Consider the following 17,921-nt stretch of genomic DNA (forward strand, 5'->3'; position numbering starts at 1 on the left):
TATTATCTCAGCAGAATGGAGTGGACTGGTGATCTTGGCATCGGGACAAACCGTCGCACCCTTTTGAGATCTTGATCTCACATGCGCGTATAGGAACTAACTCAACTAAAATTAACTAAATTTTCCTAAACCAGAACTTTTGATATGCCAAGTTCGGCCCTACCTGCTAACTTTATTGTTTTTCACAATTATTATTCTTCAACTAGACAGAAAATGGATATATATATATATATATATATATATATATATATATATATATATATATATATATATATATAATTATTTTTTAAACAGATGGATAGATAAATCTGACTCTGAATAATTATTTTCTAACCAGCATTGCTCGGCAGCTACATAACACCATCACTTTGCTTAAATAGTATTATTTTTCATCAGAAGATAATACTTTATCAACATTCGAAGTTTAGGTTTGTCAGAGAATTTCATTTATGTCAAATCATGACATCCTGACCTTTCATTGCACCTGCAAAGTTTGCTAACCTTACTGTTTTTCACGATCGTTATTCTTCAGCTAGACAGATAAATGGCATCAATTGAAATGAATGGCTCTTATCTTGGGGAGGCTCCATGTTTTGACAAGCTTCTGAGCTTGACCTTTACTCCTGATCTAAAATGGAATATGTACATCAAATCTGTTGCCAAGGTTGCTGGAAAAATGGTGGGATCCTTCTATCGATCCAGTAGATATCTACAATTCTCTATCTATATAAGAGCTAGGTACGTCCAAGGATGGAGTATTGTTACCACATCTGGGCAGGAGATGCTAGAAAGATCTTATCCTGCCTTGATAGAGTTCAAAATAGACTTCATAGCCTAGTAAGAGATGCCCTTTTCTCTTCCCTGCAATCTCTTTCTCACAGAAGAGACGTTGCGAGCCTGTCTCTGCTTTATTGTTATTTTCATGGCAAGTGCTCATCTGAGCTCCAATCTATGTCCCTCCCTTGAGAAATACTCGTCTAGTTGAAACCACTCTCAATAATTTCCCCCACTCTTTATCGGTGCCTAAACCTGAACATAGATTTCATGAACAAAGATTCTTTCTTAGAACTGCACACCTGTTTTCCTGCTTTCCAGCTGGCTACAATATGGTCATCTTCAAGTCCAATGTAAACAAGTTCTTGATAACCCGCTCGCCTTAAGTAATCCAATTTACCAAATTTACACTTCTAACGATTACTATATTGTCCCATTGACTAGGTGTATCAGAATTTTTGTAGGAATTTTTGACACCTCTAACACAAAATTGCGAATAAAATATAAAAAACCTGTAATTTCTCTTTTAAAAGTGGTTTGTTTATTTTTTTATGGATCATACTTCCAAAATAAACTATTAAAGTTGTTTTAAAAGTAATAGAAATATTTTTTTTTTTTTTTTAAACAGTAATGAAATTAATTAAATTTTACAAGCTCAGTATTTTTCAATTTTTAAACTTTAAAAATCTATCAAAACTTTTCTATTGATTCAATTTTTACGATATTTTCAGGGTAAATGTGAAATTTTATGCTCTTTCCAATAAACTGAATATAATATTTTAGACAAACGTTTTTTTTTTAATTCACGCCCCCCCCAATTTTCAAGTGTCTATTAAAAAGTAAATAATTAATTTACTCACCAAAGTATTATATATCACAAATTGAAGATAAAAGATCAATAATATATTCAAATTTAAAACAAAAAAGTGTTTTTTAGAAATTTACCTGTAAAGTCCGAAGTTTAAAACCTTTTTTTAAAAAAAAACACGTTTTTTTTTTTTTTGTTTTTGTTTTTTTAATGAAATCTTGGTCCTTGCTCCTTTAATTGAAAAAAATAAAATTAGGGCTTGAATTAGATTTTTCGAGTAGTTATAAGCTTGGAAAGGTGGGGTGGAATTATTCAATATTTTTCACAAAATTTCTGACACACCTACCCATTGACTACAGTACACTCTTCAACCCTTATCCTCAAGTGGCCTCTGAGCGTTGATAAGTGGTGACTTCTTTGTAAAAAAAAAAATAAATAATTAAATAAAAAATAAACAGATAAACCCGATTCTGAATAATTATTTTCTAACCGCCATTGCCCGGCAGCTAAATTGGCGCTTATAAATATATATATAAATATATACTTTCATGTTAATATTTAAAAATATTTAAAAATGCATGTAAAAAGAAAATTAAAAAAATAGGAGAAAAGGCAGTGCTTATTTAGAATTGCACTTGATTAAAAAAAAAACGAAAATGCAGAGAAATCTTTCATGTACAAACCTGTCACTGAACAAAGATGTTGTATTCCAAAAATCATCTAAATTGGTTTAATAGTGTTTTTTTTTTAAATTTAGAAAATCAAATTTTACAATTTTTAATAATTAAAAACTGTATCTTGAATACAAACAATATCTCTGTAGTCGAATTGTTGCCCTTGAATTTTGACAAAATGTAATATGGTCGGGCTTAGCCTCTTCCTTGCTTCATCATAAAATTTGATTTTCTTAAGTAAAAAAAAAACAAATACTTGATCAATTTACGTGATTTTTGGAATATGACTTTTTCGTTCCATGACGAGTATGTAAATCAAAGATTTTTCTGTATTTTTGTTTTTTAACTAAGTGTAGTTTTAAATAAGCACCAAAATAGCTTATTATGTACTGATATATTAGATTAGAAAAAGTACATAAAAAATCACTCAAATTCATCAAATATTTTTGTTGTAAAAAAACAAAGAAATTTGATTGTAAAATTCTCTCATCGGCCATTTTTCATCTTCATTAAAGTCAGTGTCAAAGGAATATAACTCCAACTTAAAGAGTCAACTAAGCCCCTTTCCCCTCCCCATGTTAAGAACGATTTCAAAATTTACACGGAGATGATATTTATTTATTTATTTTTTTTACCTTACAGATATGTATGAACATAAAGCTTTTCTACACTTATAATTTTTTTTTTTAATGGGGGGTGGGGGGGTTAAACTAAATAAGAACCAAAGATAATCATTCAAAATTCATTAAAATTGAAAAAAATCATGTTTCATTAAATTTTAAGGGCTATGTTAAAATTTTATCCATAAGATGCTTGTCTTTGAAACAACCGTTCAAAAAGTAACCTTCCCCCATCTATATTAAGAACGAATCTCAAAAGTTGCACTGGAGATCATTTGATTTATTTTTTTAAAACCAAAGATATTTGATGAATTTTTCTGCACAGCCATTTTTTTTTTTTTTTTTTTTTTATTTTTTTTAGCCTAACAGGTATGTACACTATAAATTTTATGTGATTATTCATACAAAGGGCTGCTAAGGAGGGTAAAACTTGAAAAATTGGTACCTGAGGGGGGGGTCATCAGATTTTTATCTGTTTTTCAACTGTTTCACGAGGTTTTAAAACACTTTTTAAAGATTGTGGCAAGCTGGCCTAATGGTTATTGTACTTGACTAACTGTCTTTAGGTTTTGGCTTCGATCTCAGCTTGAGTATTTCTTTTTTTTTACTTATCAAAGACTGTTTAGTGAAAACATAATACTTTCATGCACATGTCTAAGTTTCTTTCTGTTTTGCTTTTTACTTCATTTTTTTTAGAAATTTAACGTTGTGTTTAATACCGGGCAATGCCAGGTACATCTGCTTGTTTGTAAATATTTGCCTTTCACTCGTAAATCAAAGGGAAAGCACCATGGATAAATATTCGAAGAAATTAAGATAAGAACTTGAACATTTTTTACTTTTTTTTTTTCTTTTTTTTTCCTTTTATTTCTTTTTTTTACTTTTTTTTCTTTTTATTTCTTTTTTTTACTTTTTTTTCTTTTTTTTTCTTTTTTTTACGAAAAAAAACTAAATTTGATTTAAAATTAACCTTTTAAGTGTTGATATGTTGTGAAAACAAGAAACAAACAAACAAAACATAAGCGACACATTATTTTTGATCAAAATTGACTGATAGCTAATTGTAGTTGTGGGTGTGGCCAACTCTGTCTCCTGGCAACCAATATTTTTTTACAGCCAGTCATTTTGGTAACCCATGAGTATGTGATGCTGACTGCTGCGTTTTTAGTAGTGGTCTCTTTAACTGCGACACATGGGTTAATTTAATTTTTGCTTAGAGAATGCACAGTCGTTTCAGGCATGTGCGAGTCATTTTATGCAGTTGAGTCATCGTGATGATGATGATGTCACAGTTTTGTCTTGTAACGGGGTAGGGGTGGCCACCTTTTTGTATCCCCCACCCCATCACCATGTGCTGATCATTTTCAGTTTTAATTTTGATGAGCTACACAAACTTGTTATACCCGCTTTTAGTTCCTTAGAGTATGCTAATATTATGGAAACATATTCTCTCTCTCTCTCTCTCCACATATATATATATATATATATATATATATATATATATATATATATATATATATATATATATATATATATATATATATATATATATATATATATATATATATTTACCATCTGATGAAACAGATGAGATCTTTTGTTATGGACTAAGTTAATGTTTTGAGTTTGTAAAATAAAACACACACACACACACACACATACATATATATATTGTTTAAAAAATGTGTGTGTGTAGGACTGGTTTCTTCTGTGGAATGCAACCATTTATTAAGTCTCTTGACAAGAACTTCCGGTTTTAACCAACCATTTGTCCAAAACATTAGCATGTCTAGTGTTGCTACCGTGTAAATTTGTTTATATTAATAAAAATATATCTTTCTCTTCTTTTATTGAGCACTCTTAATAACCATTTTAAATTCATTAGTTATCACTCTTGAATATCTTTAACCTGGTATATATATATATATATATATATATATATATATATATATATATATATATACAGGATGCCTACAAAGTCTGGCTACATAATGTAGCCAGACTTTGTGGACACCCTGTATATATATTAACTGTAAGCATTAAATACCTACAGACACAAGTTTGGGAATTATCAGTGCAGATTTGAACCCGGCGACAGAAGCCATCTCTGGCTTCATTATACATTTTATTTGTTTTACGTAAGCATTTGTATGGTTGCTACACATTTATGAGCATGTTTCAGTCTGCCAGTTACAAGTAACTCCAGACCTCTTCAGAATTACAAACTCTACATTCATATAAGCAACATTGCCTGAAAAGGTCTCTAGTTACTTGTAACTGGCTGACCTCTTCAGATTCTGTCTGAAACATGCTCATGAATGTGTAGCGACATATTAATGCTTATGTAAAACAAATAAGTATATCTTGCCCTAATTTGGTATTGAACACACTTGTATGAACCTTGTTAAGAATTCATTGTTTGTTTCACCTTTGGAAAATATTAACCTTGAATAATATATATATACATAGATTTAATTTAAATTGAATCAAAAAATTACCTTGGATTTATTTCATGTAATGTACATTCTGTTGCACTTAAAAAAAAAAATCATTGAAAATTTTATATCTATATTATTAATTGCTAGATGAAAGATGTTTTTAAAATGCATCAAAATGTATAGTACATAATATAAATCAATTCAATAGATTGATTCAATTTAAATTAAATCTTTATACCTTACTTTGTAAAATTTATAAAAGTGCACTTTGAAGATAAATAAATTTCAAATTGAATCTTGTACCTTTATTTTTAAAGCCTATAGTAAAAACATTTTGTTTAACAATTTTCATGCCTTGGATGAAATGCTTTTCTAACTTATATCTTATCTTTTTAAGATTATATTTTAAAACTCTCCTTCTCTCTGTTTCAGTTTTTATTTCTCACACCACAACTCATTTTTGCAACCCCCTCTTTGTATTATTACAGGTCTGAATATTCTCTCTGTTTCAGTTTGTATTTCTCCTCACACCGCAACTAATTTTTTGTAACCCCCTCTTTGTAATACAGGTCTGAATAATGAGAAAATCTGAATTTTTTTTAACAAAAACTTTAAAATAACTTTAGATTAAATTTTTTTTAAACTTCTTTCAGAATAGAAAATCTTTAAAATTTAATAACGAACATATTTCATATAAGTTTCATTAACAAATATTCAGTACATAATGAGAAAAATAGAAATGAAAATTTCAAAAGGACTGTATAACTGGTTACGGTCAATAGTAGTCCTCGCCAGCGAAAGTCTTTGTTATTCTATTACTATTATTATTTAAAACATTTTATGTCCTGCTCTTTCGCGCAAGGACTAATATATATATATATATATATATATATATATATATATATATATATGGTTGACAAGAAGGTTCTTGCAGAATTTGTAATTTTGAGTTCAAATGATGTATTTTCAAGTAAGTTTTCGTTATAATACCTTTACTTTATATATCATTTTAAAGAGTGTTTTTTGTTCTATCTAATCGTTTAAATTACAATTGTTTTGAAACAATTATATCTTACTTTTAGAATGTGGAATACAAGATGGAAAAAAAGCAAATTCATACAATTTTCTTATTTCAATTCAGGCTAGGCCGAAAAGCTACTGAAACAGCTCAACAAAGCATTTGACTCAGAAACCACTACTGAACAGTGGCGGCTTGTGCCTGAGATTAGTGGGGGTGCTGCTTCAAAAATTTTACATATTTTTTTAATATCGTGTAAAAGAAATTCGAATATATAAATAAATATTTAATCAAATAATAAACAAACATTCAAATAAATATTCAAATATATAACAAAGACAAATAATCAATCAGAAGTGGATAATATGCAAAAACTTTTTTATTAAAAATATTTTTTAAATTATGTACATTTTACAGAATAATAAAAAATAATATATACATTTATTCCTTTTAAACTTTTCAGATTAAATAAAAGTTTGCGTTTTTTTTTGTTTTGTTTTTTTGCACACAAACGAAAAACATTTTTAAAAATACATTTTATTTACAATTTTTTAATAACTTATTTTTTTATAAAAACAAAAAAGAAAAACTTTGAAATTTACTTGGCTCCCTATGAGGGTTAATTTAGGAGTTTACTATTTGAAAATAGCGTTTTATTTAATAACAGGTTTATTTACAAAAATTATTTTTAAAAATGTATTTATAACAAAAAGTATTTGTAAATAAAATACAAAATAAAAAAGTTTACATTTTTATATAGTGAGCAAACAAGCAAAAATATTTAAAGATACAAAATTTTATTTACAAATCTTTTAACAACTTGCATTTTATTATAAAAAGAGCAAATAAGCTTGGCTAATCCTATGCCGGTAAAGATCGACATAAAGTGGAGATTTATTATAAGAAAATAGGGTGTCATATATAAGCATTATAAAACATCGAATTTTAATGTAGCTTTCTCCCCAAAGAAAACAAAAAATTAAAATTGTCTCAGTCCAGAAGGATTTCTAATTACTTTTTTAATGCGTATTATCTGCCCCATCTACTAATAAATTCAATGTAAAGTTTAAAAATGCATAATTATAAAAACTTGTTTTTTTTTTTTACTTACAAACACATTTTAATTAAAAAACCTTGTGTAAAACCCCCATTTTTCAAAGTGTAAAACTTCTAACATTGTCCTCGTTGGAGGCAAATACATGCTAATTTTTTTTATATCTAAAACATACAAGTTAAAAAGATTTCTACCTGAAATGTATTTTCAACATAAACTGTTTCTTCGCTTGTTTGCTTCTAGGAAAAAATGTAAACAGCTTTTTTTTAATTTTGTAAAGTTTAGTTGTTGCAAAATAAATAGCATTTAAAAGTACTTAAAACAAACAAACAAAAAGGCAGGTAGATGGAAAAGTAATTTTATTTTTATGGTAAGATTTATTTATTGTAGATTTGATTTTTACCGTTAGTCGCGTGTTAGCTTCACTGCTAAATCCCCGAATACTTTTAATAATAAAAAAAAACAGTTTCTGCATATTATATATTTTCGTCTGCTACCGAATTAAATCGCAACGCTAAAAGTGTGCGTATTTAAAAATAAAGAAAAGAAAAAGCACAATATTTTATGTACAAGAACACGTTATATGCAGATTTTAATAATAATTAAAAAAAAAAAATTGTAAATAAACCTCCTTTTTGTTTTTTTTCAATAACAATGTTATCATATCTATACAGGCGCACACTCTAAGCAAATAACGAATTTCACGACGCGGAACTGCGACAAGCGACAGTTCCTCAAGTGGCTTTCATCGGCTGCCTAAAGCGTCTAAAGCACGCATGCGCACAAGAGAATTTCATTAAGAAAGTGTAACTGTGAATTTCACAGCTCCAAGCAAGTTTTATTTTTGTTTTTATATGAATTTGGAGATACCGACATTAAACTTAATGATTTTATAATGTACACATAGAAAAAAATAAAATTATAATGATAAAAAAAACAAACGTATTATTTTTAATTTTATCATTAATATTGTGTAGAAATAACTTGGGGGTGCTGCAGTCCCACAGCTCCATGCACGAGCTGCCACTGCTACTGAATGCACAACACAATGGTGGTTTAAGAAATTTTGTGGCGGCGACGAGAGTCTTGAAGATAATGAGCGTAGCGTCACCTATTGGGTGTTACCAACAATCAATTAACAGCATTAGTTGAAGCCAATCCACGTACAACTATTTGAGAACTTGCTTCTGAATTAGACATAACATATGCAACGATTTCCAATAACTTGAGAGAGATTGGAAAGACAAAAAACTTGATAAATGGGATCATCACGAATTAAATGACAATCAAAAGAAACACCGTTATGAAGTATCATCTTCCCATCTTTTACACAACAAAAACGACACATTTCTCGACCAGGTTTTGACTTGCGATGAAAAGTGGGTTCTTTATGACAACCGGCAATGCTTGGCTCAGTGGTTAGACGCCTATGAAGCTCCACAACACTTCTCAAAGCCAGAGTTGCACCAAAAGAAGATAATGCTGACTGTTTGGTAGTCTGCGACAGGTCTCATCCATTAGTTTTTTGAATGCAGGCGAAACCATTACAGCGGATAAATACTGTCAACAAATGGATGAAATACATCAGAAATTTTGACAAATACACCCAGCATTAGTCAACAGAAAAGTCCTAATTTCCCTCCACAACAATGCCCGACCACACATTGCTAAAATGACTCTGTAGAACTTCGAGTTGCGCTACGAAACTCTGTCTCATCTGCATACTACCCAAACTTCTCACCTACCAATTACTATTTTTTCAAGCATCTCGACAACTTTCTGCATGAGAAACGCTTAAAAAGCCTAAATGATATCATAGCCTGCCATAACGGAAGATTTTTACATTACTAGTATAAATACGCTTGTTTTGCGTTGGCAAAAGTGTGTTGATTCTGATGGTGCTTATTTCGATCAATAAGTTTTTGTTTGAGCCGAGATATGTTCGTCTGAATTTAAAAGTTAAAAACTACAAGAACTTTCTTGTGAAGCTGATATATTATAATTATTATTTTAGGTATTGATAGTATTTACTTTAATAGTAAAGAGAGTAGAAAGTGGGCCATGGGCTAGGGTTTACTTTCAACCACTTCGTAACCCTTGCTTCCTTTTTGCCCTTACATCAATGAACAATGTTTCTGACAAAGAGGTAAAACTTGCTGTTTTTTGAGTTGAAATCTATCCAACTAACACTTATTTGTTGGCTAGTTTTTGATCTTGAAGTAGTATTTTATTTATTTATATTTAGCTTCTTACATCAAGTGGCTTCATGTATTGTCTGGAGTGATTTTGAATAAAAAAAAAAACAAATAATGCTCAAATAGAGCTAGATAGTAAATAAAAAAAATATGTGTGTCAATTTTCATCATCGTGAGAATTATCTTGATGAATCTTCATGAGAATTAACATGCAGAAAATTCTGTGTAGCTTAATTGCCATAGACTTGTCAGAAGCTCTTAGAAATATCTTTAAAAAATTGAAATATTGAATAAAAAACAAAAGGTCTTTTAAACTACATTCAAAATGCAAATATTTTATTGAAAATCATTCAATTTTGGGGGCTTTTTTTTATTATTAATTTTAGATAGTAAAATATCCATCTTTTTTATAATTAGAAATGTTCGTCTCTTGTGTTATTAATGAGGCAATGGTTTTTGATCTTGAAGTAGTATTTTATTTATTTTTTTTAGCTCTTTACATCAAGTGGCTTCATGTTTTGTCTAGAACAATTTCAATTAAAAAAAATAAATAGTGCTCAATAAAGCTAGGTAGTTAGTTATAAATATATAAATATATAGTTATATATATATATGGCAATTTTCTGAATTTCATCCTTTTGAAGATTAGCCTGATCAATCCTCACAAGAATGAAACGCAGAAAATTCTGTGTAGCTTAATTGGCATAAACTTGTAAAAAGCTCTTAGAAATACTTTTTAAAAAAATTAAATATTGAATAAACAGACAAAATGTCTTTATTTATTTGCGGACTATTAACTTATCTTCATAGTTGTTGTCTCACCACGTTTCGGCCAACCCTCTGCTGGCCTTCATCAGGTGGCTAACTGCAACGGGATAGGAACATTGAGTCTTTTAACTGTATCTTCAGTAATTACTGCCTTCTATAGTTGTCATCGTCTCACCACGTTTTGGCCAACTAATCCTCTGGCCGACTTTGGGTAGGATTGAAACGGCTATCTTCAGACAGTGCTCACCAGGAACCATAGAGATTCAACGTCTCTATCCATTGCACCACTGGGCCCAAGTAAATAAATATACAAATTACTCATCTCAAAGGATTCCAATAATAAAATAATAAAAATGTCTTTAAGATGCAAATATTTTATTGAAAAATCATTTGATTTTTTTTTTTTTTTTTTTTTTAACTTGACTTTTTTTCTTAATTTTGAAATTTTTTTATCATTAGAAATGCTGTTGTCTTGTGTTATTAATGAGACAATGGGTGGATGTTGTTGCACGGTGTAAGGTGAATAACATCTCTTTTTTTATATGCATGATCATGGTAGTGTCATGAGATTTGTTAAAAGCTCTTAGAAGCATCTTTAAAAAATGAAAAGTTTTGAAAAAAAACGACAAAATGTCTTTGAAACCATGTTCAAGATGCAAATATTTTATTTAAAAAAAACTCATTAAACAGTGGAACTTCTAGATACAAAATTAATTGGTTCCAGCTTGGCTTTCATATTCTTTAAATTCTTTTGTATCCGAAAAGACATTTTACACATAAATCGTCTAATCCGTTCCAACAAGGTCAGGGGTGTCCTGTTCCTCATGTATGCTGCACCTTTGGTCGTCTCACTCCCTCCAGCTTATTTCCTCTCTACACCTCCCCTGTGCGCCCGATTCTCAAATACAGTATTCAGGCCACATCCCCCTATTACGTGAAGGACGTCCAGTATCTTGAGCGGGTTCAGCGCCTGGCGATGAGAATAGTGGTTAGTCTTGGAGGTCTATCCTATGAACAACATGCAAGGGCTCTAAATCTTTTTTCCTTTGAGCGCAGGAGGCTTCGAGGTGACATCATCCTTCCTTACAACATCTTCCATGATCAGTATGGCCTGGACCGGGATCTGTTCTTCACCCCTGCCCCGGATCAAGGGCTCTATGGACATGCAAAAAAGGTCTACCTTCGCTGGTTCCAGAAGCTTAAACGCCCAGCAGCGTTCTCGGTTCGGGTGTCATCTTTGTGGAACCAACTACTTGATGAGGTTGTAAACCATCCCAGGTACTCATGCAGAGAGTGATCCGTGCTAAAATAATAACGTCATTATTTTAAAAGCCAGTCTTAACATGGGGAGGGTGTCTTGTGCCTATTCTGTACTTTAACCTTACAATCGAATAAAAAAAACATATCATAAAACTTTAATTAAACATGGAAATACAATTTAAAAAATAGCGCGGATCACTCTCTGCATTAGCACCCCATCCCACACTACAGGTCTTTAAGGTGGCCTTGAACAGATGCTGGTTGGACCTCCATGGTTTTCCCCTGTATAGTTTCTCTTTGTGCATAGTCCTCTAAATTCTCACTGACTTTTTCCCCTTGTAAATGGCAATCACTTGTGCATTTATTCTTTGCCAATTAAATTAATGAATGAATGAAAAACTCTATGAAAATCCTCATTAAATTTTATAATATGGATAAAAAGTGTCTCTGTCATATCAAAGAACCTACTGCTAATTTTATATGCCTGTCCTTGCGGCTTGTGTGGTAATAAAACTTCTCAAATGCACTTGTGATTTTCTGTTGTGTAAGATGTAAACTGTGGTCAAAATCGCCTGTTCCTTCTTTTCGGTTATAGATATTTATCGAAGACATTCTGATACAAAACCTATCTAAAACACTGCCAGCCACATAAAGTATGTTTGTGTGAAATTTCATAAAAATCGGTCCAGGTGTTTTCGAATCCATAGGGAAGAAACTTATGCAGACGCGCACACACACACACAGTGCCTTTTATGTAATGGTAGAGAGAGAGAGAGATTTAAAGATCAGATATCACTAAAGTTTCTCATATCAAAGTGGAATATTTCTAATATTTTTGTGACACTTACGTCACCCAGTGGTGGAATGACCCCGGTTGTCGGTTCTGATGTTTCCTCGGCGATGATGTCAACGGCCGGTTTCCTGAAACAGACTTGTCATGCAAAACAATTGAAAGGACCAAGCCAACAAGCGTTTCCTTTTGTACAAACTTCCTTGTATTTCGACAACAGTACAATCGCAGCTAGCTGTTCAGTTAGGGACTGGCCACTTGTTAACTGCGAGGTTTTCTCTTCTCTCTCCGACAGAGAACTCAATTATCTACGTGACAGGGTCAATCGATGGGGGGAATCTTCGTTCGTCGGACCCAAGGAAGCAAAGCTCTCTCTCTAACTCTAACTGTCAATCTCTCAAGGCTCGCTGCTTATATTGTGGGGGCGTGGACTGGGTCTCTTCCCGTTTCAGGTCGTTGGCCAATCAGAATTAAGGGATCACTGTCCGTCAAATCTTCGCCAGGCGGCCTATACCCAAAAAAGGAGCTGTCTTTCTTTCTCTGTTGGCATTCGGGTGTTCTCTAATGGAACTTGACAGGTCGTAAAAACAGAGATGCCCAACTTAATTATTTTTGAGAGGACATAAAAACAGCTGAATCCGATTCCACAAAGGCCACGTGTCTTTTCAATAGGGTCACTTATCGCCCCGCTGTTGGTCGACACTGTTTGCTTTGTACATCGGAATTTCATTGGTATCCTCGCCACCCACGGGCTGTCATGGCCAATTTAACGTCATCACGTTCTCCCACCATAAGTTATGATCTTATCTTTTTTTCTCTGTCTTTCTTTCTCTTCCTTTCGTCGTTTACAGCTGCCTTTTTTTTCCTTTTCTTTTTCCACGGGTTCACCGCTACTCTTGGCCTTTTGGTCAGGATCAAAGTGCAGCATCTGTTCTTCGGATGCCGCACTTCCATTTCTTGTTCTCTTTCGGTGGAGGAGAAATCCTTCACGACTGGGACAATTCTTATTTTTGTATCCTTGAGCGTCTCTCATTTTTAGGGTTTGCTGAACATTCTCAGTTTTTTTATTGCATAGTTGTCACCATAGCTTTATTTAGAGTATATTTTTTTATTTTAATTTTTATTAAAATAAAATTATTGCAGCGATTGTGTTCTCTCATTTGACTCATTGATCTAGTGGTCTCCATCAATTCACTGTTTTGATATCTCATTGTAATACAACTTCTTATTCCAGTAGCTTTTTTTCCAAGAACTGACATCTTGTGGGACTCTATTCCTCTTAATTGTTTCCCCCCTGTCTTAAGATGAAGGACAGTAGGCACCTCCTGTCTTTTCGATAATCATTTTTTTTTGTTAGCTTCTTACATCAAGTGGCTTCATGCCTTGTGTGGGCATTTTTTCTAAGTTTAAAACAGAATTTTATTGCATATCGTTCTTCTAAATTGTCCTCACACCCAGATTGCATTTTTTAAATTCACCAGCTATGACAATCAGGCTTTAGTAAGGTGTATTCCAATTCCTGCTGTAGCTGTTCATTTGAACCTGGAATCATAAAAATTGATCAGTCATCTCATAAGATGTATAGCAATAACATACTGAATTTTGAAGAGTCTATGACAATTTTAAATGCCTGTCCAAAATAAGTCTGGAAACTTGTTGAAGGCACCTCATATTATTATTATTTTTGCAATAAATTAAAATAAGAGAGAGGAATGAGAAAAGGTTAAGAAGAAATAGAGAAAAAGAGAAGGTGGGAGAGGGAGAGATAGAAGTTTTAATATAGAGATATTACACCATCTGGGAATATCAACTCAAATTAAAGTTTTTTTTTTTTTTAGTTTTTTCTCTTTGCAAAACTTAATCATGTACTGCAAAGCCCCAAATTAAAACAACATTCAAACCCCTGCTGTCCTTCTTTTTCTTTCTCCCTTACTTCCCAGTCTAAAGATATAAACTTTCTGACTTTAAACATAAAAGCTTTTCATTTTACTTTTGAAAAAAAACTTTTCAAGAAATTTACAACAAAAACAATTAAACCTTTTTCTTAGCATAAAATGACCCTCAGAGGTTGAAATGCCATTAAACAAACTCAACTTGACACACATTATTTAGCATTTACAGGATGGAATGATAAAGTTGTCGCCCTAAAGAAAACAACACTCCAGCTTTAATTTAAAACTTTTATTGAAAAAATGAATTCAGGTAACTTGAGCTGACATCTATTCAATATAGCCGACTTCAGCCTCAATCGTTACCTCGATACAGGTCCGGAACTGGGCGAATGCTTTTTCTGCAAGCGCCAGTGGGAGCTCAGTGGATATTTGGTGAATGGTGGTGATCAGGCTGGCTTTGGTGTTGTGGGAAGTAATGTTGGTGATTTTCTCGACGTATGACCAAAAAAAAAGTAGTTCAACGGGTTCAGGTCGAGGAAGGAAAAGGTCAGTGAGAGAAGAGTACAAAGTTGTAGCACTCCTGAAGCCAAGCCTGGGTCTCTTTGGACTTGTGGGCCGGCGCAGAGTTCTGCTGTCACATCCAGGGTCTGCCAGCAGTCACCTGATTGTCCCAGGGGATCACCGCATTCTTCAGCACATTCAGGTACACTTTGGTGTTGACTTTCAAGCTGACTTTGAAAATGTGAGGTGGCATGATGTAGCCCTCACTTGAAACCACACCAAAGACCACTGACATGGCTGGAAATTTTGTTTTCATCACCCTGGGCAAGTCCCTGGGCAATCAAGCGATGCATTTTGAGGATGCTAGCAATGTTTCTGTAGCCATAACTTGGATTGGTAAGGAACATGAGTTGTACAGCGGCGCATCTCCGATCTCGCACATTGAACATTGTCATTTTCAGACATGATAGAAGGCACCTATCACTCTTGAGATTTGTACACAACTGGTCTACTAGTAGATGGTCTGCAACAAAAAAGGAAAACCTGTTTTCATCAAATGGAAATAGAATCATGTTGTCTTCTCTAGAGCGACAATTTCGTTGTTCCACTGTATTTAGTTCTATATGGCCTTAGGAATTACCGAGTAGCCCTGCTAGTCTACATAAATAGAAACTCTGAATTAATTCTTGAATTTCTGATTTCATTTTTAGGAATGTCTGACTATATTTGGTAGTAGTTCCTTGAGTGGAGTACTGACAAGCCTGAAGATGTGCTATAAAGGTTACGGAAATCCTTTAATACTTATGTAAGTATAAAAACAATCACAAATTATAAATCAATTTTGATTTTCCTTTTATTTTAATGCATTTTTTTTTCTTTCTCCTTTATTTTCTATTTTTTTGGTGCTTATTCAAATTAGCCCTTATGGCAGCAATTAAAGTAAAGAAAATACAGAAAAGTCTTGTATGATGTATGCACTCATTACAGAACAAAGATATCATATTCCAAAAATTATGTAATTTAATCAAGTACTTCTTTATTATCTTTATTTATCAAATTTTACGACTATGCAAACCGTAGTATTTTCGTCAGGCATGATGAAAAACAATGAAATAAGGAGGAGACAGATCAAATAAAAGTTTTGAGGTAAAAACATCAGCCTTGTGTTCAATAGTTTAGTAGTAAAATCTATATATCTATAAAAGTGAACATGTCTGTGTGTCTGTGTACATTTCCCTACACAATAACTCTCTCAATTTTAAGTCTACAGACTCGAAATTTGATATACAGGGTACTGAGATTTGGGAAAATTTTTGTAATCGGTTTTCGGCCAGAAATTTGTCTGTTAAGGAGTCAAAGTTCAACGATTTGACCTTTGAGAACTCTACCAAACTCCTCCGACAATTTTGAGTCTAAACGCTTGAAATTTTAGATATAGGTTCCTTGGACATGGATCTAACTTAATAACTTGATTTGAGCCCAAAACAATAAATGTTAAGGGGTCATAATAGGGATCAAAGTTAAAAAAAAGTTTGACCTTTGCGGTCTCTACCAAATTACTCAGGCAATTTCTGGTCTAAACATTTGAAATTTGACATAAAGGGTATTCAGAGATTTGGCAAGCTTTTTAATCGGTTTGGGTCAAAAATTTGAGCTACCAATATATAAATGTATGTATGTATTCATGTTTGCATATCTGCCTAAAACTTTCGACACAGGTGACTGATTTTCACAAGATCAGTATCGTTTTGAAGTTCGACCTTTCAGACGACAAATACGGAAAAATTGGCTAAAAAATTTTCTTCACCCTCAACTGGGCACTTTTCTACAGGGAGGGTCACTTTTTTCACCGATATTTTTGAAAGTCATCCCCTCTTTTTGATTGTCTAGCCTTAATTTAAACCTACGTCACTTCTGGTTTGGCGGTGGTCATACCAGCAAAGACGTCACTTTTTTCACAATCTTTTCCTCCTTCGCGGTATGGGTTTGAGCATGCCTTCCTACTACCACTTTTTTTTTTTTTTTTTTTTTTTTTTTTTTTTTTTTGCTCAACACACACCTCCAAACACCTGGGGAAATGTTGGGCACCCATGTTAATAATTGTAAACTTTGATTTTCTTAGTTTTAAAAAGATATTTGATGGATTTACATAATTTTTAGAATATGATATTATTGTTGTAGATAGGCGATGTGAAGATGCCAATCAACCATACAACTAATAAAGGTAGACACAAGGCAATTTTTTTTATTTTTATGAATTTTTTCCCAAATAAAAATGTTTATTTTATCCAGTTGTATTCCCTGATTTTTTGTTTGTTTGATTTAATTTTTTGCACAATTTTTTAATAAAAAATATTGCTTTTAAATATAATAAGAATATTTGTAAACTGTTGTTTTTTTTTTTTATTTTCCAAATATGTTTTATGGAAGAGTCTGTATGCTGTACGTACCAGTCACGGAATGAACATGTCATATTCCAAAAGTTACGTAATTTGATCAAGTAGTTTTTTTGTTCTTTTTTTCAACTAAGAAAATCAAAAGTTACTTCTGATCCTGTGTGGTCCTAAAGGAAAATATGCTTCTAGCAGATGAACTATCTTTCTCCATGGCTGTGAGATGTAGCCTAGCAGATTTGCATAAACTGGAAGTCTTTGGCAACAACTGTCTTCATAGCATTCTGCACTGCCGTCATGGAGATAGTGTTTCAGTTTCTACTCTCCGCCGAAGACTAAACCTACATCCTCTACCGTCTGTCCTTCTTTAACATTGTCTCCAGTAGTCTGGACTTGCAGATTGTTAATCATAAGGAAAGCTCATTTGCAATGTCCTCTCTTCCTCCTCTCTGCCTGGCTGACGCAAACATATCGGTGGGCAGCTTCCTGCAATGGTGTCCTACACGCACTTAGATCACAACTGATATATACACATGTTGGAGTCCTTTGTCTTTCTTGAATGTCTGTTTGTCTGTTTTCAAACTCTATCTCTTCTGAAACTATAAGTCACAGAGCGATGCTAGAGACCCCAAATGATTGGATGTTTTTTATAATTTTATTTTTTTATTTTTATTTATTTATTTTTTTTTTTTAGAATGTTATGGGTCTTTAGCTGGTTAAAATAGTTTTTAAAGGG

The 17,921-nt window shown here is 32.4% G+C and overlaps 1 protein-coding gene across 2 annotated transcripts in view; it reads left to right on the plus strand.

Moving 5' to 3' along the window:
* The window catches only part of LOC145255647 (cell cycle checkpoint protein RAD1-like), a 67,943-nt gene that overhangs the window by 25,165 nt on the left and 24,857 nt on the right, over positions 1 to 17,921 (plus strand). For both annotated transcript variants that reach the window (XM_080114189.1, XM_080114188.1), the window contains exon 3: positions 15,503 to 15,597. In XM_080114189.1, the coding sequence (XP_079970315.1) occupies positions 15,503 to 15,597 (95 nt within the window). The remainder of the gene's footprint in view (positions 1 to 15,502; positions 15,598 to 17,921) is intronic.

This window comes from Euprymna scolopes, chromosome 31 (genome assembly GCF_053919585.1).
Source record: "Euprymna scolopes isolate OS-2025 chromosome 31, ASM5391958v1, whole genome shotgun sequence".
NCBI classification, from domain to species: domain Eukaryota; kingdom Metazoa; phylum Mollusca; class Cephalopoda; order Sepiida; family Sepiolidae; genus Euprymna; species Euprymna scolopes.